The 26,477-nt window shown below is 38.1% G+C and overlaps 1 protein-coding gene and 1 pseudogene across 1 annotated transcript; both read right to left on the bottom strand.

Annotated features, from left to right (window-relative positions):
* Nucleotides 1-575: 575 nt before the first annotated feature.
* Nucleotides 576-1,544, bottom strand: LOC126080255 (olfactory receptor 8K3-like; annotated as a pseudogene).
* Nucleotides 1,545-8,882: 7,338 nt separating this feature from the next.
* On the bottom strand, nt 8,883-9,824 carry LOC126079867 (olfactory receptor 8K3-like). Its single transcript, XM_049891229.1, has one exon. The coding sequence runs from the start codon at nt 9,822-9,824 to the stop codon at nt 8,883-8,885; it is 942 nt and encodes a 313-aa protein (XP_049747186.1).
* Nucleotides 9,825-26,477: the final 16,653 nt, after the last annotated feature.

Genomic DNA, 26,477 nt, shown 5'->3' on the forward strand with positions numbered 1-26,477 from the left:
ACTTGGCTGCTAACCAAAAGGTCAGCCAACAGTTCAAATCTACCAGCCACTCCTTAAAAACCCTATGGAGCAGTTCTACCGTGTCATCTAAGGTCACTATGACTCAGAATAGACTCAGTGGCAAAGGGTTTTGTTTTAGAGCACATTCTCAAAAAAACCAAATGCACTGTGGTGAAGTAGATTCTGACTCCTAAGGACTCTATAGGACACAGTAGAACTGCCCCATAGGGTTTACAAGGCTGTAAATCTTGGTGGAAGCCTACTGCCACGTCTTTCTCCCAGGCAGTGCCTGGTGGGTTTGAACTGCTGACCTTTCAGTTAACAGCCAAACACTTTAAGCGCTGTGCCACCAGCCCAACACATTCTTCTGCACAATAAAATTTACTTAATTTTTATGTTTGTGATCCATCTCTTCCCTTCCAGGAAGGCAAAGGTTTTTACTCTTTTGCTTACTCTTTTGTTCCTCAATTCATTTAGAAGCATTACTAACACATAAGAAATTTATAAATACATGTGGAATGTATTTTCATTCTCTATGGAGACACACAGGTAAAGTCTGAAGCCCATGAAATAATTCATAGGAACCTTACGATGCATTGAATGGTAGAAAAGATATTGTTTATTTTTTTCCATGACCTATGTAGGGCATAGTTTACATCTTTGTTCCGAAAGCTATAAATCAAAGGATTCAACACTGGAATAACCAGGGTGTAAAATATGGAAGCCACTGTATCAGTTTCAAAGGAATGACTGGACTTGTGGTTCATGTACATAAAGATTAAAGTCCCATAGAACACTACCACCACTGTCAGGTGGGATCCACAGGTGGAGAAGGCCTTGTTCTTGCCCTCAGCTGAGTTCATCCTGAAAATGGCTACAAAAACGAGCAGGTAAGAAACAAGAACTGTTAGAAGGGATGAAATGAAATCAAAAGCTGCTAAAATGAAAATGATCAATTCAATTTCACGTGTGTCTGAGCAGAGCAAAGATAACAAGGGGAGACTGTCACAGTAGAAATGCCTGATGACATTGTAGCCACAGAAGGATAAATTAAAAATCTTTATGGTGATGAGAAGAGAAACAATCGTGCTGTAGAGATAGGGGATTGCCATCAGCACCCAACACACCCTTTGTGACATGATGACTGTGTAGAGCAGAGGGTGACAGAAGGCCACATAGCGATCATAAGACATTGCTGACAAAATGAAAAATTCACTAATGATGAACATGAGAAGGAATGCTAGTTGTATAACACAAAAATAATAGGAGATTGTATTTTCACCTACAACAAAATTGTCTAACATTTTCGGTCCCACAGTTGTTGATTAACCAAGATCAGTGATAGCCAGGTGTCTGAGAAAAAAGTACATGGGAGTTTGTAGCTTGGAGTCCGTCTTGGTGAGGATGATGATGCCCAAGTTGCCCACCACTGAGATCATGTAGATGATGAGGAACAGCCCGAACAATGGAGCCTGCAGCTCAGGGCGGTCTGTGATTCCCGTCAGAATGAATTCATTCAGCACTGTTAGACTGTGTTTGTCCATCTTATTCTATCAGGAAACCTGTTCTGGATAGAGACGTCCACATAGTCAATGACTTTTATGTAGTATCATCTGGTAGATTTTTAGTGTACAAAGGCAATATGCTAAATGAATAAGATAAGTCCAAACTTTCCAATATAGATATTTGAAAGTAAACCCACCTCCCACAAATAAAGCATAGGTCCATAAAGACAGAGAGAGAGAAAGGAAGAAATAGGGAGAGAAAGAGAGAACTAACTTGTTATCAACTGAGGAAGATTTGCTTCCCAAAGAACATTTCTTAATGCCTGGGATATTTTGGATGTCACAACTAGGGGAAGGGCACTACTGGTATCTAATGGAAGCCAGGGATGTTACTAAACCTCCTATTATATACAGGGTAACTCCTCACAATGACAAAATTTCCAGCACAAAATGTCACTAGGGCAAAAGATGAGAACCCCTGATATAGATATACACATAGATAAAGACGTAAATATAGATATAAGATGCAGGTAAAGATGTAGCTGGAGAAGTAAGTGTATGTGGGTGGGGGCGGGGGTGGTTGGTATTGCAGACCGCCCTTGGGAATCCAGTGTTGTTGGCTGGAGGGATTAGGAGGCACCACTTAATTTCAGGTGCCTGTCCTGGGCGGTAGAAACCCTGGTGGCATAGTGGTTAAGTGATTCAGCTGCTAACCCAAAGGCTGGCAGTTCAAATCCACCAGGTGCTCCTTGGAAACTCTGTGGGGCAGGTATACCCTGTCCTATAGGGTCACTCTGAGTCGGAATCCACTCGATAACAATGGGTTTTGGTTTGGTTTTTTTTTTTGGTCCTGGGTGCCTAGACGGAGTGGATGATGCTGCCAGCCCTCAGGCACCTGGTGTGGTTGGGTGAGGGCCCTGCTTAAGAGGCACAGTGGTGTCAAATATCACAGATCTGCAGCTCCCCTTTGGCTGCTGCAGTTGAAAATGGGCTTCAGGTATATGCCCTGCTTTTTTATGCTAATAAGGGCATGCAGTGTTGAATTGGCCCCCACAGGCCTCGGCAGGCTGAAGGGCACTGCAAATCAGTGGACCCCTTATGCCAGTGGCTGGACAAAGGGACAGGTCCACAGGGTTTGCGGATTCCTGCCTTGAGAAGTTCAGCCACCTTTTTAAAAATAAAGATAGGATTGATATTGCTTCCTTAGAAAATGAGGGATGTGAGGGGAAAATTTATTCCCCATTATCCTTTGCTCCTGGACTTTGTTGCTGTGGAAACTTCAATTTTGGGGAATTTAGTTTCAGGACAAGGGATTGGCAAATATATTAACTATGATTTTGCTGAGTTTCTGAATCAATGAGAGATGCTGGGCCCCACTACTAGACATTTTTTTTTTTTTAATAAATTAAAACATCTTTTTTAAGCTAATGTTTGAGTGATCCATTTATTTATTGAGTGTTTCATTACATGCCTGGGAAAAACATTCCTAGAGGATACAGTGGGAAGAGGCAGAAGTAACACATGCAATTGTGAAGTTTGGACACCATGGAATTGTAGGTTGTGCCATTCATATACACTAAGACTTGAAGTGCGGCCAGAATGCACCTTAGAGGCAATGATGGCGAGACTGTGTCTTACATACTTTGGACATGTTTTCAGGAGGGATCAGTCCCTGAAGAAGGGCATCATGCTTGGCAGAGTACAGGGTCAGTGGAAAAGAGGAAGACCTTCAACAAGGTGGATTGACACAGTGGCTGCAACAATAAGCTCAAGTATAACAACGATTGTAAGGATGGCTCAGGACCGGGCAGTGTTTCGTTCTGTTGTGCATAGGGTCACTATGAGTCGGGACCAACTCAACGCACCTAACAAGATGTGAAAGAACCAGTTGAAGATATGCAACATATTGGGTATGGCTATGATTAACATAAATATTGAAGAGCTTCCCACTAGAGTAATCATACAGATCAAACAGAAAAACACACAACTCAGTGATATCTATCTATCCCAAAGAAAATAAATTTGTCAAATCCACTTATATTGTTTTTCATTGAAGGGGCCCCTGAAAATGAGAGAGACAAAGAAAGAGAAAGAGATTGAGAGAGAGAGAGAGTGATAATACTAATCGAGGAGGTTGATATCCAAGTTAAATATTATTACAGTTATAACAAGAAATAATCTGTGATTCATTAAAGTACTTAATGGTCCCCAGTAATCTTAATAGTTGTTGTTGTTGTGAGGTGCCATGGAGTTAGTACTGATCACAGAAACCCCATGAACAACAGAACAAAACAGAGTCCATGCAAAGATGCCTTGGAAGAAAGAAACATCTACTTCTGAGAGGTCATAGCCATTGAAAACTCTTTGGAGCACAGTTCTCTAACACACATGGAGTGGGTATGAGTCGGAACTGCTTCCAGCACTGCTGGTTTTCTTGTTTGTTGTTTATTCTTATAATTATTTACATAAAGTAAAAATATTACTTAGCCATATCATGATAATGTTTCAAAGATATTTACAACCACATAACCTCTGAAACAAGTTGAGAATATTTGAAAAAAATAATATGAAGAAAAAGAGGAGAGAGAGACTCTAGTTTCAGGCACTATTGAAAAGTAGAATGCACACAGAACTGAATCAGACATCCTAGTATTTTGCAAAGACTTTGCCATTGAACGGAAACCCTGGTGGCTTAGTGGTTAAAAGCTATGGCTGTTAATCAAAAGAACAGCAGTTTGAATTCACCAGCTGCTCCTTGGAAACCCTATGGGGCAGTTCTACTCTGTCCTATAAGGTCGCTATGAATCGGAATCAAGTAGATTGCAATGGGTTTGGTTGCCATTGAATAAAGGTTGGACCTTGCAAATGTCACTGAAACATTCTGGATGTTGGTAAAATATCAAAACAGTCTTACTGTTTTACCTGTAATGAAGCCTCTGTCTTGACTCCCCCATTGTTGCTTAACATGGCATAATGAGACACATTTGTAGATTTTTTTCACCTTTGGAGTTACTCCCTGAGGAGATGCCAAGCAATTTGTTGATTGTCCCTGAAGCATTTGAAAACTTAACAAAATACCTTGGGGTTGTCAGTTAAATGTCCAGGACAATTTGTATTCACCAGTGGGCAAGTTTTTCTTCGTATAGTGTTTGTGCATGTCTGTATGTATCTATTTCATACATTATTACATTTTACTTTTTGTTAACGTGATTTTTTAATTTTATTATATGTCATATATAATGGTATGTATATATACATATATTTTCATTCACTTGTCTTTTCTTTAATGGGAGGCATTCTTTCAGTGCAATGTAGAAACACCCACTGTTAACTGAAAGGTTGGCAGTGTGAACCATCAAGCCATTACGAGCAGAAAAGACCTGGCCATCTGCACCCATAAAGATTACAGACTAGGCAACCCTACAGGGCAGTTCTTTTCTGTTCAGCTTTTGAAATTCCGAGTGTTTTTCCCTTTGGTTTTCTAACTCTAGGGCTTTGCACATCTCATTAGAATATTTTACTCTTTCTTCTAGAGCTGCCTTTTGAAATCTTCTGTTCAGCTCCTTTACTTCATTTCTTTCATTCTCTTTAGCTACACTATGATCAAGACCAAGTTTCAAAGTCTCTCTTGACATTTTGGTCTTTTCTTTCTTTCCTGTCTTTTTAATGACCTTTTGCTTTCTTCATGTATGATGTCCTTGATGTCTTCCCATAACTCATCTGGTCTTCTATCATTAGTGCTCAGTAAGTACAGTCTAATCTTGAGATGGTCTCCAAATTCAGGTGGGATATACTCAAGGTCATATTTTGGCCCTCATGGACTGCTTATTAGTAACTTTCTCTAATTTAGAAATTATATGCCATTACTATTTGACACTTGGTGGAAGGGACCAGTTCCTGGAGAAGGATATCGTGATTGGTAATGACAGAGTGAGTGAAAAAGAGGAACACCCTCAATGAGATGGATTGGCACAGTGCCTGAAACAATGAGCTCAAGAATAGCAAAGATTATGAGGATAACCCAGGATGGGGCAGCGATTCTTTTTTGTTGTCCATGGGGTCACTGAGTCAGAACCGACTGGCCTGCACCTATCAATAACATTAAGTATTAAGATTATTGAGGTCTATGAAATATTTAATGAATCACTGATTGTTTCTTATTCTAACTATAATAGTATTTAACTTGTATACTCAACCTCCTCAGTTAGTATTTTCTTTTCATTCTCTCTCTGTTTCTCTGTCTCTCTTATTTTCAGATGCCTCTTCAGTGAAAAACTACACAGGCCTATTAGACAAATACATATTTTTGGGTTGATGGATATCCTTGAGTGGTATGTTGCTCCTTTTGATCTGTATGATTCTTGTAGTGGGGAGCTCTGTATGTTTACATTAACATTGCAATGTCTAACATATTGCATATTTTCAGCTGGTTCTTTCACATTTTTATCTGTAAATGGCACAACATAGAACCCCATAGTCCCCAAACTTGCCAATTGAATGTGGTGCTTTTGTCTCTTCCAATTGTATCATCTAAGAATGCTTTTCCAGTGCATGTAATGAAACACTAAATAAATAAATGGATCACTTAAACATTAGCTCATGGAAGAGGGTTTAATTTCTATATAATCAAAGCAAAACAAAAAAACAAAGTCCAGTAGTTCAGCCTGATGGCTTTCACTGGTCCAGTAGCTCAGCAAAATCCAAATCAATGTATTTCCCAATCTTTTGTCATTAAATACCCAAAAAATTGAGCTCACACAACAACAAAGCCCAGGAAGCAGAAGAAGGTGGGAATAAATCTTCTCCTCACAGACCTCCTTCTATACGGAAGTAACATTGACCTTGACAAGCCCCTGGCGACTTCTATGAGTCATTAGCAACAGTGTTTTACCTTTCTTCTTCTTCTTTTTTAAATTCTACTTCTATTTTTTAAAAGGAGACTGAACTTCTCAAGGCAAAAATCCAGAAATCATTTATTAAAATAGGAGCTTCTTTGCTCACTTATTTTGATCACATTTCTTACTATTTAATAATAATTCCTGGTATCCCTCACTGCACATTTATTATAAACCTGCTCAGACTATGTCCTGCATCCACTTTGTGATGGTTTTCCATTATTTGGTTTGAGCAAGTCATGCGTCCAAAATCAACTGATTAGCTTGTTGAGTCAATTGATTAATTCATCGTCTTTATGGAATTTACTTTCTCTCTCAGACATTGTCCTAGGTATTCACTATTTTAGAAACCCCACTGCTATTTCTCTTCTTTTAGTCTGATACCTGCCAGAGTGAAGTTTTATTCTCTGTCATCTTGAGGATGACATCATTGAAGCAAAATATTGATATTAAGAGATAATTTAGAGTAGTTGTGTGAGCATGGAAACTGGAGCTAGACCATGCTTGAAACTTGACTCTAATGCATAAAACATCTGTGAACTTGGACAATTAATTTATCTTTCATGAGTTGAACTTGGATAATTTATTAGCCCTCTCTGAGCCTCCATTTCATCTCCTAAAAATCTAAATATTAACAGAACCTACCTCATAGAGTTGTTATGATGATTAATTAAAACCTGAAGAATGATGATAATATAGCATTCAATCAATGTGAAATATTATTACCTGGTAGTGTTCATGACCATCTTAATCTTCTAATTACTTCAAACTTTTCAAAATATTTATGCTCACATGACAATAAAGCATGCATCTTTTTTCTCATATTCCAATTAACTAACTTATTCAAATTTCATTGGCTACACAGGGGATATTATTTTATGATTGTGAACCAAGAAAATAATTTAGACTCTAGTTGTCATTGTTAGGTGCCACTGAGTTGGTTCCAAAACATCACGACCCTATAGTACAGAGCAGAACTGCTCTATAGGTTTTCCCAGGAGCAGCTGTTGTATTTGAACTGTCAACCTTTTGGTTAACAGCTGAGCTCTTAAGCACAAGTTCCAGGGCTCCTAGGCCCTAGTAGCTTCAATAAAATCCTAGAAATTAAAAAAAAGAAAGAAAGAAAAATGTACGGAAAAATTTGAGGAGTAACATGGAGCTACTATGTCCACAAGGCAAGATAACTATATCCTTGCCACATAACAGACCTTACTTGATTTAGAAATACAGCATGGGCAAAACTATGGGATTAACTCATTTTTCTTCTCATAATAGGGTGAATAAAAATCAATAAAAATATAGTGCATTATAAATATAGAGCAAAGTTTAGGAATACCAAACCAGTGAAAGTCAACTTAGCTCATAATAGAATATCCTGTTACTCAAGGAAATAAAAAAATAATTAAAGAAAAAATTTTTTTTTAAGTTCTTCATATAGATACAAAAAGGCAACAACATATACAATAACAAAGATAATTGTTAAAGAAGAATAACCTGTGGGAAAAGGATTTCAGAACTGAGAGGCTCTATGGTTGTCTTCAAGAAGCTTATCTTAATTGGTATATATTCTGATATAGACAAAATCGGCAGATTAAAACCAAGTCAGATGCAGAGCTGAACTTGTGGATGGCTAAACTGCAAGGTATGTTCAGTTAACAGATTTTCATGTGAAAGTAAAGGCATTAACGAGGAAAGAATGGAGCTCCAAGGTCTGGAAAGAGGGCATTTGAGCAAATTCAGATAACAGAGTAATTCAAATCATCACATACACTGAGACTCCTTTCAGCCTGGTCTGAATCTAATACACCGCTCAGAAGACTACAAAGGTTAAAACAGAAGGCAAGGGCTTACACAAACAGACAAAAACACATAATGGCCCTGCAAAGCTTATTCTAATAGTTGAAAAAAAAAAAAACACCAGAATCACTGTGATTCCAATTTTGTACCTAGTACTTTTTTCCCACCCCCACTTTGCATATCCACTCTCCTTGCCTGATTTCGTAGTTGCCAACACATTCTCCAAAAACCCAAACCCACTGCCATCGAGACTATTGCAACTCATAGTGACCCTATAGGAAAGGGTAGAACTGCCCCATAGGGCTTCCAAGGCTGTAAATCTTTACGGGACCCGATTACCACATCTTCCTCCCATTGAGTGGATGGTGGCTTCAAATCATGGACTTTTCAGTTAGCGTTCAAGCACTTTAACCACTCTACCACAGGGCCCCAACACATTCTCCTGTACTATAAAACTGACTTAATTATTTTGTTTGTGATCCATCTCTCCCTTTCAAGGGAGGCAAAGGTTTTTACGCCTTTGTTCCTCAATACGTTTAGAGCACTTAGAAGAGTAACTGGCACATAGAAGGCAATTTACAAATATATGTTGAATATATTTGTGGTTGCTATTCTCATTGGAGGCACACAGAAAAGGTTTAAAGTCCATAATGTAAATTTATAAGAATCATATGGTACTTCAAACTTAAGAAAATACATTGCTTTTTTTTCTCCAGGTCTTAAGCAGGGCATATTTTACATCTTTGTTCCTTAAGCTATAAATCAAGGGATTCAACATGGGGATAACCAGGGTGTAAAATACAGAAGTCAATTTATCAGTGTCAAAGGAGTGACTGGTCTTGGGCTGCATGTACATAAATATTAAAGTCCCAGAGAACACTACCACCACTGTCAGGTGGGATCCACAGGTGGAGAAGGCCTTGTACCTTCCCTCAGCTGAGTTCATCCTGAGAATGGCTGCAAGAACAAGCAGGTAAGAAATAACAACTATTAGGAGAGATGAAATCAAATCAAAAGTTGCTAAGACCAGCAGGATCAACTCGATTTCATGTGTGTTTGAGCAGAGCAAAGAGAACAAGGAGAGAGCATCACAGTAGAAATGACTGATGACATTGTAGCCACAGAAGGGTAAATTAAAAATCTTTATGGTGATGAGAAGAGAAACAAATGTGCTGTAGAGATAGATGATTGCAACCAGCACCTGACACACCCTCTGTGACATGATGACTGTGTAGAGCAGAGGGTTACAAATGGCCACATAGCGGTCACAGGACATTGCTGACAGAATAAACAGTTCGGTAGTTATGAACATAGTAAAAAAAGCTAGCTGTGTAGCACAAAAATAATAAGAGATTGTGTTTTCATCCACAACTAAATTTACCAACATTTTGGGTCCCACAGCTGTTGAATAACCAAGATCAGTGATAGCCAGCTGTCTGAGAAAAAAGTACATGGGTGTTTGCAGCTTGGAGTCTACCTTGGTGAGGATGATGATGCCCAAGTTGCCCACCACTGAGATCATGTAGATGATGAGGAACAGCCCGAACAATGGCACCTGCAGCTCTGGACGGTCTGTGATTCCCGTCAGAATGAATTCATTCAGCACTGTTAGATTGTGTTCGTCCATCTTGGTCTATCAGGAAACCTATTCTGAATACAGACATCAGCATAGTTAATATTTTTTATTCAGTATCATCTGGTAGAGTTTTTGTATGCAAAATCAATAAGATAAAGCCAAACTTTCCAAAACAGGTAGTTGAATGTAAACCTATCTCCCACAACTTACTCCATGGCACCTAACAACAACAATAACAACACATAGAGATAGAGGGATAGGGAGAGAGGAAAAAAGGAGAGAAAGAGAGAGAGATAACTGGTTATTAGTTGGGATGAATATGTTCCCCAAGGAACATTTGTCAATGTCTAGGATATTTTAGAAGTCACACCTAGGAGAAGGATACTATTGATATCTAACAGAGTCTTGGGATGTTACCAAACATTCTCATATATACAGGGCAACAAAATGTCAATAGGGCTGAAATTGAGAAACTCTCATATAGATGTAGATATACATATAGGCAAACATATAAACATACACACATACATAAAAATATACATGTATACATACACATATACATACATGAATTAAAAAAATAAATTAAAAGTTTTAGGTATATGGATGGTTACTAAGTTTTCTGTTTGGCATTTATACAATGACAATTACATAATGTCATTTACAAAATTACGATACACATTTTAATTACATTATAAAAATTTTAAAGTACAAATTGCCAAAACGTGTGGAAATATTTAATATGCCTTACCTCGAAACGTAGTCCTATGAAAGCCCTTGTGCCACAGGTGGTACAGACTGAAAAAACTTACTTGACAGGTATTGAACACAAGGAAAATCTAATAGATCCTGGTGGGGATTATTTGTCTTTATACCGGGAAATATCCCTGGTAATAGACACATACAGTTGTAGTCTCTGTTATACCTCGACTTGTGTGTTATCTAATAAGATATTAAATCTCTTTATCGAGATCTTCAACATGACCATGTCCTTTCAGTGTTGTTGGATAGATAAATGAAGATTTATTGTTTCAGTGTGCTTACAGTGTTGGGAAATAGCTCTCAAATATCAATTAGATAGTGTTTTTCTTTTTTAATGATGACGGTGAGGTGCCTGAAAGGAGTTTTCTTTACATAAAAAAGCATATGTAAATTCTTTTTGTTTGACTTAACTTGTATGTCAGGGCTATGAGGAGTAGATTGACTAGTGTGTTATCCATATACCTGGCTCTGGCCATTCCCTACACTATCTATCTTCGACTCCATGAGGAAAAGTGGACCATCAGTGTGACAGTCTTTTGGATAACATATCGTCTACTTAAGTTAAAATATTTTAATATGAGTTTACCCTAATGTAAATTTACTTAAAATACATCCTCCCCTCAGGAAAAGTGTGTGTCAGGATTGTGTCCTTTCACCATACTAATTCAATCTGTCTGCTGAGCAAATAGTCAGAGAAGCTGGACTATAGGAAGAAGAACAGGGCATCAGGATTTGAAGGAGACTAATTTACAACTGGTGATATGCAGATGACACAATCTTTCTTGCTGAAACTGAAGAGGACTTGAACCACTTACCGATGAAAATCAAAGACTATGGCCTTCAGTATGGATTATACCTCAACATAAAGGAAGCAAAAACTCTCACAACTGAACCAATAAGCAGTATTATGATCAGTGGAGAAAAGTTTGAGGTTGCAAGGATTTCATCTTACTTGGATCCACAATCAACACCCATGGAAGCAGCAGTCAAGAAATCAACAGATGCATTGCATTGGGCAAAACTGCAGCAAAATATTTAAAGTGCTGAAAAGTGAAGATGTCACCTTGAAGACGAAGGTGCTCCTGACCCTAGCCATGGTATTTTCAATAGCCTCATAAGCATGTGAAGGCTGAATGATGAATAAGGAAGGCTGAAAAAGAATTGACACCTTTGAATTATGGTGTTGAAGAAGAATATTGAATACATCATGTACTGGCAAAAGAACAAACAAATCTTTCTTGGAAGAAATACAGCCAGAGTGCTCCTTAGAAGCAAGGGTGACAAGACTCACTCTCACATTCATTGGAAATGTTGTCAGGAGGGATCAGTCCCTAGAGAAGGACATCACGCTTGCTAAAGCAAAGGGTCGGGGAAAAAGAGGAAAACCTTCGATGAGATGGATTGACATATTGGCTGCAACAATGGAGTCAAGCATAACAATGATTGTGAGAGTGGTGTAGGACCTGGCAGTGTTTTGTTCTGTTGTACGTAGGGTCACTATGAATTGGAATCTACTCAATGGCACATAAGAACAACAACATGTCTTCCCCTTAGGGGAATTTTCTTTATAACTAACACATGCTAAGTTGTTTTTATCAAATCAGATGTATTTGCTCATGGAAGATCCTAAGAAAATGAGAGGAAATTTCAGCAAATTGGGAAAATGTAAGGTCATTGTCACTGATTTTAAATAATGAAGTTTCATGAAAAAATTCCTTTTGGAGAGAGATTCTTTAGTTTAAAGGAAAAATATTACTCAAGAGCATAAGACCAAATGCACTGAAAAGATATACACGGATTCCTGGTTTTTATTTTAACTCCTTCGATACATTAAGGATGCAGGTAATTCTCTGTATTATTATATAGCACATAAACCCAGTAAAAACCAAACCCAGTACCATCGAGTCTATTACAACTCATAGCAGCACTATAGGACAGAGTAGAACTGCCCCACAGAGTTTCCAAGGAGTGCCTGGCAGATTCGAACTGCCGACCCTTTGGTTAGCAGCAGTAGCATGTAACCACTATGCAACCAGGGTTTCCATACAGCACACAGTGTATATAAATATAAGTATATTGAAATTAAGATATACATAATAACTAAACCCAATCCCTAAAAAGTCACAGGTTAAACAAACAAATACCAGAGAAGGATGAGGATGGCAGTTTAAGGTAAAAGAATGAATCATTCGAAATGATGCTACTTACCATGAAAATAGCAGTACCAGCAGCTTCTGAGTGAGGAAAAATCCAGCATAGAGGCAAATATAATATTATCATGCTTAATTACCGCATGATTACAGGGGAAAGACACTACCTCATATAAAACATTGTGTATGAGTTTGAGCCTTCTAATACCCTAACTCCTTCTTATGCACACACAGTGCTTATGTCAGAAAAGCAACTGTTGATCTTTTCCTGCCTGGAGCAAAGGAGAACAAAGAAAGCCAAAGACTAGAGGAAGCAGTTACTCCAAAGGAAGAACGGCCCCACATGAACCACTAACTGCTTTAAACTGAGACCAGAAGGAGTAGGTGGTGCCTGGCTTCCACTACAGACAGCTCTGACCAGTGTCATAATAGAAGGACTCTGGTGGAATGGGTAAAAATTGTAGAACAACAACAACAACAAAAAACTAGACCAGATTTAATGGTCTGAAAGAGATTGCGGGAATCTCCAAGACAATTTTCATAAGACAATCTTGTAACATGAAACTATAGTCTCTTCTGGGTGCCACCATTCAGTCAAAAATAGATGAGGCTATAAAGTAAACAATAACATCCTTGAAGAAAGTGCTTCTTAGAATAACCAACTATATGAGACCAAAACGGCGACACTCGCCTAAAACCAGAGATGAGAAGACAGGGACGGACAACCAAGCAAGCCTAAGGAAAACAGGGAACAAAGAGAGGAAATGGAGAGGGTGGTAACACATAGCAGGCATTGAAAGCATGGTCATGAAACAACTAGTGATAAGAATCATTGATTGGAAAATTAATTTGCTATATAAACTATTACCTAAAGCACAATAAATGTTATAAAAAAAAAACACAGAATTGGGTATCAGTAGATATTGCAATTAAGAAAACAACTACAGTGAATGCAGTAAACTCAATACAAATCTTGCTTAGTTGCAATGATGAAAGGCTGAAGGAAAAAAGCACTTACATTGGTGAATAATGATTTTTCTGTTAAGTCAGAGAAGCTAAAAGGACTGTCAACAGGTTTGGAGCTCTATGGAGAGCACCAAATTAAATTTCATAGTTTACTGTCTTTGTTGAGTATCTACTTCTTACCTCAAAAAGCTATGTTCTTTGAGAAAATTACATCTTCTTTATGCCAGATCCCACCGGAAATTGAAGAACATTGTATATATTATACTCTTGTCATAAAACTGGGCACTTAAAATTTTCCTAAACTCCAAAAAATTGTTTTCCACACCTCAACATGAGGCATAAGATGGAAATTTATTTATTCCCCATCAAGAGATTAGTAAAAATGCACACTTATATAGTAATTTAAATAGGCATTAAATGTTAAACTCTATTTTGGAAGGGTATAAAAAGAGCCTAGAGCCAGTATATAACTAACGATTTGGAAAGACATCAACACTGGAGACTGAATACACACAACTTCATAATTCTGCCACAGGATTTTTTAATACTGCATAGTCTTCCTTTACTTTCATATTTGAGCTCTATTATTTACATAATTAGGCCACCTGCGAGGTGCCAACGACGAGGAGCTCAGCTACGAACTGAAAGATTGGCAGGTCTAGTCCACTTAGAAGTGCCTTGGAAGGAAGAAAGATCTACTTGTGAAAGGTCACAGCCGTTGAAACCCCTATGGAGCACAGCTCTCTACACACATGTGGTGGCTGTGAGTCAGAACTGACTCTGGAACAACTGCTTTGGTTTTTTGTTTGCTTTTTTATTCATGTAATTATTTTTATAAAGTAAAAATATTATTTAGCCATACAATGATCATGTTTCAAAGATGCTTATGAGCATTTAGCCTCTGAAACAAATTGAGAATATTTGAAAAAAATAATACGAAGAAAAAAGGGGGAGAGATGCTGGTCTAAGGCACGATTGAAAAGTAGAATGCACATAGAACTGAATCAGAAATCCTAATATTCTGCAATGAATTCACCATTGAATAAAGGTGGGACTAGCAAGTGTCACTGAAACTTTCTGGATATTGGTAAAATATGGAAATTGTCTTACTTTTTACCTGTAATGAAGCCTCTGTCTTGACTCTCTCACATGCTTCTTAACATGGAATGATGAGAACAATTTAAAGGTTTTCTTTTCACTCTTGGAGATTCTCCCTGAGGAGATGCCAAGCAATTAGTTGATTTTCCTGAAGCATTTGATAGCTTAACAAAAATATGTGGTGTTTCTCTGTTAATTGTCCGGGATAATTTGTATTCTTCTGAGAGCAAGTCTTTCTTCAGATAGTGTGTATGTATGTTTGTATTTATCTCTTTCATGTATTCTTACATTCTAGTCTTTGCTAACTTTCCATATTTACCACCCAGGGATCTGCGTTAAAATATTGTATCTATAAAATAGAGCTATCAATATTCCCTCTTCTACGGTGGTGGTCTCTTCAGATGGTATTTCTTCATTTGCAATTGTCATTGTTGCTCTTATTGCTATTGTCAAAGTTTTTTTATTTATTTTTTTTCTTTTTGACCTCAGAAACAGAAATGTTATACTTGCTTCTCATTTCATAGTCAATTGCCATCATCCCTCTGTTTAGGTTTTTTGCTTGTTTATTTTATTTTCCATCATTAGATTTCAATCTTTTTTGTTTTTTTCCCTCTGTCCACTCCTCATTCCAAAACTTCTTTCTCACCTTCATACATTTTCTGCTGTGCTTGACATAATGCTCTACCATGTCAACACACCCTTGTAACGTGTGATATTTTGTGTGTAACATTTCACTATGAATATATATTTACTGTGCTATAAATCTTTTGCTGCATTTTGTCATTGTAAATATTTGTAATGTATCCATTTGTGAGTTTTGTTTTTTTTTTTTTTTTGCCCTATGTAATGGTATGTGTATGGCATAGTAGTTAAGAGTTCAGCTGTTAACCAAAAGGTCAGCAGTTCAAATCCACCAGGCACTCCTTGGAAACCCTGTGGGGCAGTTCTACTCAGTCCTATAGGGTAGCTATGGGCCAGAATCAAATTGACAGCAATGGGTTTGTTCTATTTATATGTATATTTATTTATATTTTATATATATAATTTACATATATATATATAATTTTTTTTTCACTTGTCTATTGTTTAATGGAAGGAGCCCTGGTGGTGGAATGTTCAAACACCTACTGCTAACTGAAAGATTGGCTGTTTGAACCCACTAGCCACTCCGGAGAGGAAAAACCTGGCCATTTGCACCCATAAAGATTACAGCCTAGTCAACTCTATGGGGCATTTCTACCCTGTACTATAGGTTGCTATGAGTCACAATCAACTCAACAACACCTAACAAAACAAAAATTCTTTAAAGGTAGATATTTTGTCGCCTCCAAAATAACATTGTCTGACTTTCTTGCTTCTGGCATGTCATCAGGAAAGATAAGTTTCTGGAGGAGAATATCATATTTGGTGAAGTAGAGGGCCAACAACAAAGAAGGAAGGCCTCTATGAGATATGGATTGACACAGCGGCTGCAACAATGGATTCATACATACCAATGATTGTGAGGACAGCACAGGGCCAGGCAACGTTTTGTTCTGTTTTACATAAAGTCGTCATGAGTTGGAGTCACTCAATGGCAGGTAACAACAGCAGGCTTTTGTGATGGACTTTTTTCACTTCACGTGATGCTATTGAGGTCCATCCGCGCTGTTGTATACATCAGTAATTTGTTCTTTTTTACTGCTGAGTATTATTTCATGTATGAATTTAGTATAGTTTGATTACCTATTCACTCAGAAGGGGTCGTTATACATTTTAGCTATTATAAATAATGTTTCTGTGAACATTTGTGTAAGGGTTTTTGTAATGAACATAATTTTTCATTTCTGTGGGATAAATGTTTAAGCGAGGGTAGTTTTCATTTTGACAAAGTCCAATGTATCAATTTCTACTTTTCATCTATATATTTGCATAACAAACTTTAAAAAAAAAACTATATGTACCACTAATTCATTAGTTTTTATTATTGAGTGCTATTATTACCTTGCTTGAATATATCACAATGTATTTATCCATTCTCAAGCAGGGGAACATTTGGTCTGATTCTAGTTTTTGAGTATTCCAGATAAAGTTTTATCGACATTCATATACATGTATTTATAAGAAAAAATTCTGTATTTGTCTTGGGTAGATATGAGAAAACTGGTTAAGCTTTTTTTTTTTTTATTAACTTTTATTGAGCTTCAAGTGAACGTTTACAAATCATGTCAAACTGTCACATATAAGTTTATATACACCTTACACCCTACTCCCAATTTCTCTCCTCCTAATCAGTCAGCCCTTCCAGTCTCTCCTTTTGTGACAATTTTGCCAGCTTCCAACTCCCTCTATCCTCCCATCCCCCCTCCAGACAGGAGATGCCAACACAGTCTCAAGTGTCCACCTGATACAAATAGCTCACTCTTCATCAGCATCTTCGGGAATGGTTCCTGTCCTGGGCCTACAGAAGGTTTGGGGACCATGACCGCCGGGATTCCTCTAGTCACAGTCAGACCATTAAGTATGGTCTTTTCGTGAGAATTTGGGGTCTGCATCGCACTGATCTCCTGCTCCCTCAGGGGTTCTCTGTTGTGCTCCCTGTCAGGGCAGTCATCGGTTGTGGCTGGGCACCATCTAGTTCTTCTGGTCTCAGGATGATGTAGGTCTCTGGTTCACGTGGCCCTTTCCGTCTCTTGGGCTCTTAGTTATCCTGTGACCTTGGTGTTCTTCATTCTCCTTTGCTCCAGGTGGGTTGAGACCAATTGATGCATCTTAGATGGCCGATTGTTAGCATTTAAGACCCCAGATGCCACATTTCAAAGTGGGATGCAGAATGCTTTCGTAATAGAATTATTTTGCCAATTGACTTAGAAGTCTCATTTAACCATGGTCCCCAAACCCCCGCCCTTGCTCCACTGACCTTTGAAGCATTCAGTTTATCCCGGAAACTTCTTTGCTTTAGGTCCAGTCCAGTTGAGCTGACCTTCCATGTATTGAGTATTGTCCTTCCCTTCACCTAAAGCAGTTCTTATCTACTAATTAATCAGTAAAAAACTCTCTCCCTCCTTCCCTCCCTCCTCCCCTTGTAACCACACAAGTATGTGTTCTTCTCTGTTTATACTATTTTTCAAGATCTTATAATAGTGGTCTTATACAATATTTGTCCTTTTGCCTCTGACTCATTTCGCTCAGCATAATGCCTTCCAGGTTCCTCCATGTTATGAAATGTTTCACAGATTCGTCACTGTTCTTTATCGATGCATAGTATTCCATTGTGTGAATATACCACAATTTATTTACCCATTCATCCGTTGATGGACACCTTGGTTGCTTCCAGCTTTTTGCTATTGTAAACAGAGCTGCAATAAACATGGGTGTGCATATATCTGTTTGTGTGAAGGCTCTTATTTCTCTAGGGTATATTCCGAGGAGTGGGATTTCTGGGTTGTATGGTAGTTCTATTTCTAACTGTTTAAGATAACGCTAGATAGATTTCCAAAGTGGTTGTACCATTTTACATTCCCACCAGCAGTGTATAAGAGTTCCAATCTCTCCGCAGCCTCTCTAACATTTATTATTTTCTGTTTTTTGGATTAATGCCAGACTTGTTGGAGTGAGATGGAATCTCATCGTAGTTTTAATTTGCATTTCTCTAATGGCTAATGATCGAGAGCATTTTCTCATGTATCTGTCAGCTGCCCGAATATCTTCTTTAGTGAAGTGCATGTTCATATCCTTTGCCCACTTCTTGATTGGGTTGTTTGTCTTTTTGTGGTTGAGTTTTGACAGAATCATATAGATTTTAGAGATCAGGCGCTGGTCTGAGATGTCATAGCTGAAAATTCTTTCCCAGTCTGTAGGTAATCTTTTTACTCTTTTGGTGAAGTCTTTAGATGAGCGTAGGTGTTTGATTTTTAGGAGCTCCCAGTTATCTGGTTTCTCTTCATCATTTTTGGTAATGTTTTGTATTCTGTTTATGCCTTGTATTAGGGCTCCTAATGTTGTCCCTATTTTTTCTTCCATGATCTTTATCATTTTAGTCTTTATGGTTAGGTCTTTGATCCACTTGGAGTTAGTTTTTGTGCATGGTATGAGGTATGGGTCCTGTTTCAATTTTTTGAAGATGGATATCCAGTTATGCCAGCACCATTTGTTAAAAAGACTATCTTTTCCCCAATTAACTGACACTGGGCCTTTGTCAAATATCAGCTGCTCATATGCGGATGGATCTATGTCTGGGTTCTCAATTCTGTTCCATTGGTCTATGTGCCTGTTGTTGTACCAGTAGCAGGCTGTTTTGACTACTGTAGCTGTATAATAGCTTCTGAAATCAGATAGAGTGAGGCCTCCCACTTTCTTCTTTTTCAGTAATGCTTTACTTATCCGAGGTTTCTTTCCCTTCCACATGAAGTTGGTGATTTGTTTCTCTATCACATTAAAAAATGACATTGCAATTTGGATTGGAAGTGCATTGTATGTATAGATGGCTTTTGGTAGAATAGACATTTTTACTATGTTAAGTCTTCCTATCCATGAGAAAGTTATGTTTTTCCACTTAAGTATGTCCTTTTTAATTTCTTGTAGTAGAGCTTTGTAGTTTTCTTTGCATAGGTCTTTTACATCTTTGGTTAAATTTATTCCTAAGTATTTTATCTTCTTGGGGGCTACTGTGAATGGTATTGATTTGGTGATTTCCTCTTCAATGTTCTTTTTGTTGATGTAGAGGAATCCAACTGATTTTTGTATGTTTACCTTATAACCTGAGACTCTGCCAAACTCTTCTATTAGTTTCAGTAGTTTTCTGGAGGATTCCTTAGGGTTTTCTGTGTATAAGATCATGTCATCTGCAAATAGAGATAATTTTACTTCCTCCTTGCCAATCCGGATGCCCTTTATTTCTTTGTCTAGCCTAATTGCTCTGGCTAGGACCTCTAGCACAATGTTGAATAAGAGAAGTGATAAAGGGCATCCTTGTCTGGTTTCCGTTCTCAAGGGAAATGCTTTCAGGTTCTGTCCATTTAGAGTGATGTTGGCTGTTGGCTTTGTATAGATGCCCTTTAGTAGGTTGAGGAATTTTCCTTCAATTCCTATTTTGGTGAGAGTTTGTATCATAAATGGGTGTTGGACTTTGTCAAATGCCTTTTCTGCATCAATTGATAAGATCATGTGGTTTTTGTCATTTGTTTTATTTATATGGTGCATTACATTAATGGTTTTTCTAATATTAAACGAGCCTTGCATACCTGGTATAAATCCCACTTGGTCGTGGTGGATTGTTTTTTTGATATATTGGTGAATTCTATTGGGTAGAATTTTATTGAGGATTTTTGCATCTATGTTCATGAGGGATATAGGTCTGTAATTTTCTTTTTTTGTGATGTCTTTACCTGGTTTTGGTATCAGGAAGATAGTGGCTTCATAGAATGAGTTAGGTATTATTCCGTCATTTTCTATGCTTTGAAATACCTTTAGTAGTAGTGGTGTTAACTCTTCTCTGGAAGTTTGGTAGAACTCTGCAGTAAAGCCATCCGGGCCAGGGTTTTTTTTGTTGCGAGTTTTTTGATTACTCTTTCAATCTGTTTTTTTGTTTTGGGTCTATTTAGTTGTTCTACTTCTGATTTGTGTTAGTTTAGGGAGGTAGTGTTTTTCCAAGAATTCATGCATTTCTTCTAGGTTTGCAAATTTGTTAGAGTACAATTTTTCGTAATAATCTGATATGATTGTTTTAATTTCAGTTGGGTCTGTTGTGATGTGGTTCTTCTAGTTTCTTATTCAGGTTATTTGTTTCCTTTCCTGTTTTTCTTTAGTCAGTCTGGCCAATGGTGTATCAATTATGTTAATTTTTTCAAAGAATCAGCTTTTGGCTTTGTTAATTCTTTCAATTGTTTTTCTGTTCTCTAATTTATTTAGTTCAGCTCTAATTTTTATTATTTGTTTTCTTCTGGTGCCTGATGGATTCTTTTGTTGCTCACTTTCTACTTGTTCAAGTTGTAGGGACAGTTCTCTGATTTTCGCTCTTTCTTCTTTTTGTATGTGTGCATTTATTGATATAAATTGACCTCTGAGCACTGCTTTTGCTGTATCTCAGAGGTTTTGATAGGAAGTATTTTCATTCTCGTTGCATTCTATGAATTTCCTTATTCCCTCCTTAATGTCTTCTATAACCCAGTCTTTTTTCAGAAGGGTATTGTTCAGTTTCCAAGTATTTGATTTCTTTTCCCTAATTTTTCTGTTATGGATTTCCACTTTTATGGCCTTGTGGTCTGGGAAGATGCTTTGTAATATTTCGATGTTTTGGATTCTGCAAAGGTTGTTTTATGACCTAATATGTGGTCTATTCTAGAGAATGTTCCATGTGCGTTAGAAAAAAAAGTATACTTTGCAGCAGTTGTGTGGAGAGTTCTGTACAAGTCAATGAGGTCAAGTTGGTTGATTTTTGTAATTAGGTCTTCCGTGTCTCTATTGAGCTTCTTACTAGATGTCCTGTCCTTCCCCGAAAGTGGTGTGTTGAAGTCTCCTACTATAATTGTGGAGGTGTCTATCTCACTTTTCAGTTCTGTGAAAATTTGATTTATGTACCTTTTAGCCCTGTCATTGGGTGCATAAATATTTAATATGGTTATATCTTCCTGGTCAATTGTCCCTTTTATCATTATGTAGTGTCCTTCTTTATCCTTTGTGGTGGATTTAAGTCTAAAGTCTATTTTGTCAGAAATTAATATTGCTACACCTCTTCTTTTTTGCTTATTGTTTGCTTGATATATTTTTTTCCATCCTTTGAGTTTTAGTTTGTTTGTGTCTCTAAGTCTAAGGTGTGTCTCTTGTAGGCAGCATATAGACGGATAGTGTTTCTTTATCCAGTCTGAGACTCTCTGTCTCTTTATTGGTGCATTTAGTCTATTTACATTCAGAGTAATTATAGATAAGTGTTTAGTGTTTTCATTTTGATGCCTTTTTATGTGTGTTGTTGACAATTTCAATTATCCACTTACTTTTTTGTGCTGAGACGATTTTCTTTGTAAATTGTGTGATCCTCATTTTCGTAGTATTTGACTTTATTTTTGCTGAGTTGTTATGTTTTCCTTGGTTTTTATTTTGAGTTATGGAGTTGTTATACCTCTTTGTGGTTACCTTAATATTTACCCTTATTTTTCTAAGTAAAAACCTAACTTGTACTGTCCTATATCGCCTTGTATCCCTCTCCATATGGCAGTTCTATGCCACCTGTATTTAGTCCCTCTTTTTGATTATTGTGATTTTTTACGTATTGACTTCAATGATTCCCTGTTTTGAGCATTTTTTTTTAATTAATATTAATTTGTTTTGTGATTTTCCTATTTGAGTTGATATCAGGATGTTCTGTTCTGTGACCTTGTGTTGTGCTGGTATCTGATATTATTGGTTTTCTGACCAAACAATTTCTTTTAGTATTTCTTGTAGCTTTGGTTTGGTTTTTGCAAATTCTTTAAGCTTGTGTTTATCTGTAAATAACTTAATTTCACCTTCATATTTCAGAGAGAGTTTTGCTGGATATATGATCCTTGGCTGACAGTTTTTCTCCTTCAGTGCTCTGTATATGTCACCCCACTGCCTTCTTGTCTGCATGGTTTCTGCTGAGTAGTCTGAACTTATTCTTATTGATTCTCCCTTGAAGGAAAGCTTTCTTTTCTCCCTGGCTGCTTTTCAAATTTTCTCTTTATCTTTGGTTTTGGCAAGTTTGATGATAATATGTCTTGGTGTTTTACTTTTTGGATCATTCTTAAATGGGGTTCAATGAGCATCTTGGATAGATATCCTTTCGTCTTTCATGATGTCAGGGAAGTTTTCTGCCAGCAGATCTTCAACTATTCTCTCTGTGTTTTCTGTCCTCCCTCCCTGTTCTGGGACTCCAATCACACACAAGTTATCCTTCTTGATAGAGTCCCACATGATTCTTAGGGTTTCTTCATTTTTTTAAATCTTTTATCTGATTTTTTTTTCTGCTATGTTGGTGTTAATTCCCTGGTCCTCCAAATTTCCCAGTCTGCATTCTAATTGCTCGAGTCTGCTCCTCTGACTTCCTATTGCATTGTCTAATTCTGTAATTTTATTGTGAATCTTTTGGATTTCTACATGTTGTCTCTCTATGGATTCTTGCAACTTATTAATTTTTCCAGTATGTTCTTGAATAATCTTTTTGAGTTCTTCAACAGTTTTATCAGTGTGTTCCTTGGCTTTTTCTGCAGTTTGCCTTATTTCATTTCTGAGGTCATCCCTGATGTCTTGAAAAAAAAAAACCTTGAAGCATTCTGTAAATTAGTTTTTTATATTCTGCATCTGATAATTACAGGATTGTGTCTTCATTTGGGAAATATTTTGATTCTTTTGTTTGGGGGTTGTAGAAGCTGTCATGGTCTGCTTCTTTATGTGGTTTGATATCGACTGCTGTCTCCGAGCCATCACTAAGATATTGTAGTGATTTATTCTATATTTGCTCACTGAGTCTTATCTTGTTTTGTTTTCTTTCAATATACATGGATGGGCTACTAGATTGTGCTGTCTTGATTGTTGTAGCCCTTGACTTACTTATGACCTATTACCAGGTGGTTTGGGCTGTTACCAGATATATATGCCTGAGTCCATTCACTCTTCTTGAGTAGAATCTGATTTTGGATCATCAAGTGTGTGATGCACCCTGTCACCTATCCGCCTTGAGAAATAGTGGTGATAGTTGTGTGCACCAGATTCTATTAGCAGCTGGGGTTCACACTCCGGGGGGGGGGCAGGATGCTGACAGGCTTCCCCCAAGTATCAGTGTGGTGGGTGTGTCTCTATTCCTAAAGCACCTTGGTGGGAGGGCACTGCAGCTGTACCTTAGGCCCCCAATGCAAGTACCTCTACAGATTGGTAGGTGTCACCCTCCTTAGACCCTTAAGGCAGGAGGCTAAGTGGTCTGGGGGGAGCTTCAGCCCTCAGTTCCCTGTTGTGAGTCAGTGAGGGCTCTGTTGAATACGCAGAGATATCAGATCTGGGAAACTTGTTTTTCCAGTAAATCTGCTAAAAAAAAAAAAATGTAGTCAGATCCCTATCAGAAATGCCTTTGCATTATAATAGCCACCTTGTTCCCTGTAGGGATGAAAGCTGGAAATATGGATCACATATGCTTGGCTGGAGCTGGTTCTGTGTTTTCAGTCCAATTAGGGAAGGATTTTTGGGCCCTGGGTTTTTTGTGATTGCTTCTTTCAGGCCGGAAGAATGGGTTAGGAAAAGACCAAAAAAAAAAGGGGGAAAGAAAAGCCGCGGAGCAGTTCTTCCTCTGGCTCAGGAAATTCCAATGTTAATGAAGCTGCCTGGAAGGGGAGGGGAGGCTTCAGAAAAACAGGAGAGAGTAAAAAAAAAGAAGAGAGAGTAGCACCCCGGAATATAGACAAAGTTACTTATCTTGCTTGGGCTGACTATTTTATCTGAGATTCCCGAGGGGCGTGTCACCTATATGTGCTGGCTGGGTAGGGATTGCCCCCAAGGGTCAGGCTCGCAGAAGCCGTGGTCAGTTCCTCCACTGCCAGTCCAAAGCCCAGCGTCAAGGTTCCCCAGCTGGGACGCTGCACTCCTGGCTCCAAAACCAGTTGCTGCCTCCCAGGGACTTCTCCTCCTGCCAGCCGTGTTGCTGCGCTACCCGCGCGGACTGGCTGGGCCCCCTCCCGGGATCAATTCAGGGGGGTAGGATTGCGCCCCGTGTTTGCACCTTCACAGGATGTCCTGCTCAGCTCCCCTGTGCCCAGTCCAAAGCCCCGCGCCAAGGTTCCCTGGCTGGGACGCTTCACTCCCGGCTCCAAAACCGGTCATTGCCTCCTGGCGACTTCTCCTCCCACCAGCCGCACCCAGCGCCACCCGCGCTGACTGGCTGGGCCCCCTCCCGAGGTCACTTCAGGGGGGTAGGGCTGTGCCCCGTGTTTGCGCTGTCACAGGATGCAGTGTTCAGCTCCCCTGCGCCCAGTCCAAAGATCGGCGCCAAGGTTACCTGACTGGGACGCTAGCTCCAGGCTCCGAAAACAGTCACTGCTTCCCCGTAGTTGTTCGTTCTCCATCTCTGTCACTCAGGTCAACTCTTTAAATCTTTGTTTGTTTTTCAGGGTTCATAGATTGTCATGTATGTGATCGATTCACTTGTTTTTCCGAGTCTTTGTTGCAAGAGGGATCCGAGGTAGCGTCTACCTAGTCAGCCATCTTGGCCCCCAGCCTGGTTAAGTTTTATGGTAAAAATATGTTCAGCTTTTTAAGACGCTGAAGCTTAAAACAAATATTTTTTTAAGTCTTTACAGCCTTTTAAATTTTAAATTAGTTTTAATATTTCATGTGGTCAGACATTTTATGGATATTGCTTTTGGTGTTATAGATCTATGAAATCTTGAGATGTATTTATACCGTCAATGAAAGGCCACTTAAAATCCAAAAGGATTTTTTTTTTAATTAACCAATAAGCTGAGTGTAAAGTCACAAATGTCAAGTTAACTTTTTTAGTTCTATAACTGTGTTGTAGGCTGTATTAGATATTTTTTACACAAAAAATCATGTCATCTATCAATAAATAAAATTTCCCGCCTTCTTTTCCAATCTGGATGCTTTCTACTTATTGATTTAATTTTTTATTGCCTTATTATATTGCCTAGAATGTCCACTAAAACATGGAACATATTGGGAAGAGTAGATTTGCTTGTTTTGTTCCTGGTCTTAGTGAGAATGTATTTAATATTTCACACTGTGTGTGATGGTAAATGTAGGTTATTTATTCAAAGGCACCCTTTTTCATTTGAGGAAGCTCCATTTTAATACTAATTTGATCAAAGTTTGATCATAATTACTAGGACTTTTAAAATGTTTCTCTACACCTATTTTTATTTGTAATTATGGTGAATATGATTTTTTTTAAATGTAAAACTATCATGCATACCTGGGGCACACCTAATTTGGTGTACTATTATCTTTACATATTACCAGAGTCAATTTCTAAAATTTTTCTTTAGATTTTCATGTATGCACTCTTTGGTTTTCTTTACTTTTAATGCCTTTGCCTGTGCTTGGTATCCTCATATAGAAAATGCAAATATGCCCTCTCTTCAGTCTTGTAGAAGAGTTTGTGTAGAATTGGCTAATTCTTTGTCCCTAAACCCTGGATAGAATTTCCCAATCAAACCACTTGGACTGATTGGAAATGGGGTGTGTTTTCAGTTTCCATTTTGATATCCTCTTTATAAAGGATATTTTTTCATATGTTTTCCATGGAAATGCATTATAACCCACCTTGTAGGGTCCTAACCTAAAACCCATTTGTATTTTTTTTTTTTAAAGACAATCTTAGCGTGTCTAAAATTTAATTTTTTTCCTTATTACAAACTTTTTGAATATAAAAATAGAATCTTAGGAGGGAATATGGAGCAATGACGTCCAGGAGCTGGCTAAGCCAAGACCTACAGGTCACAGAGCAGGGCCCTTGCACACAGTCTGGGAAGATCAACAAATCCCAAGATCAGCAGGCAAGACTGCAGGCAAGTTGCTAGCTAAAGTTTCCAAAACCAGAGGTCAGATGAATGGGAGACAGCTGCAGGATCCAGAGCAAGCAAAGGCCCACAAGCCTTGCAAGAATCAAGAATGTACTTATATTCAATGCACGCCACAAGTTCAAGGAAACTTCCTTTCAACTGATTGACCACTCACAGCAGATTCCATCATGGAGGTGACCAGATTATATCAAATCTCATCATGGAAGTGATAA

The sequence above is a fragment of the Elephas maximus genome, chromosome 7 (genome assembly GCF_024166365.1).
Source record: "Elephas maximus indicus isolate mEleMax1 chromosome 7, mEleMax1 primary haplotype, whole genome shotgun sequence".
Lineage (NCBI taxonomy): Eukaryota > Metazoa > Chordata > Mammalia > Proboscidea > Elephantidae > Elephas > Elephas maximus.

Bases quoted from the DNA above. Each gene is read 5' to 3' on its own strand.
- LOC126079867 (XM_049891229.1), bottom strand. From the start codon at position 9,824: ATGGACGAACACAATCTAACAGTGCTGAATGAATTCATTCTGACGGGA.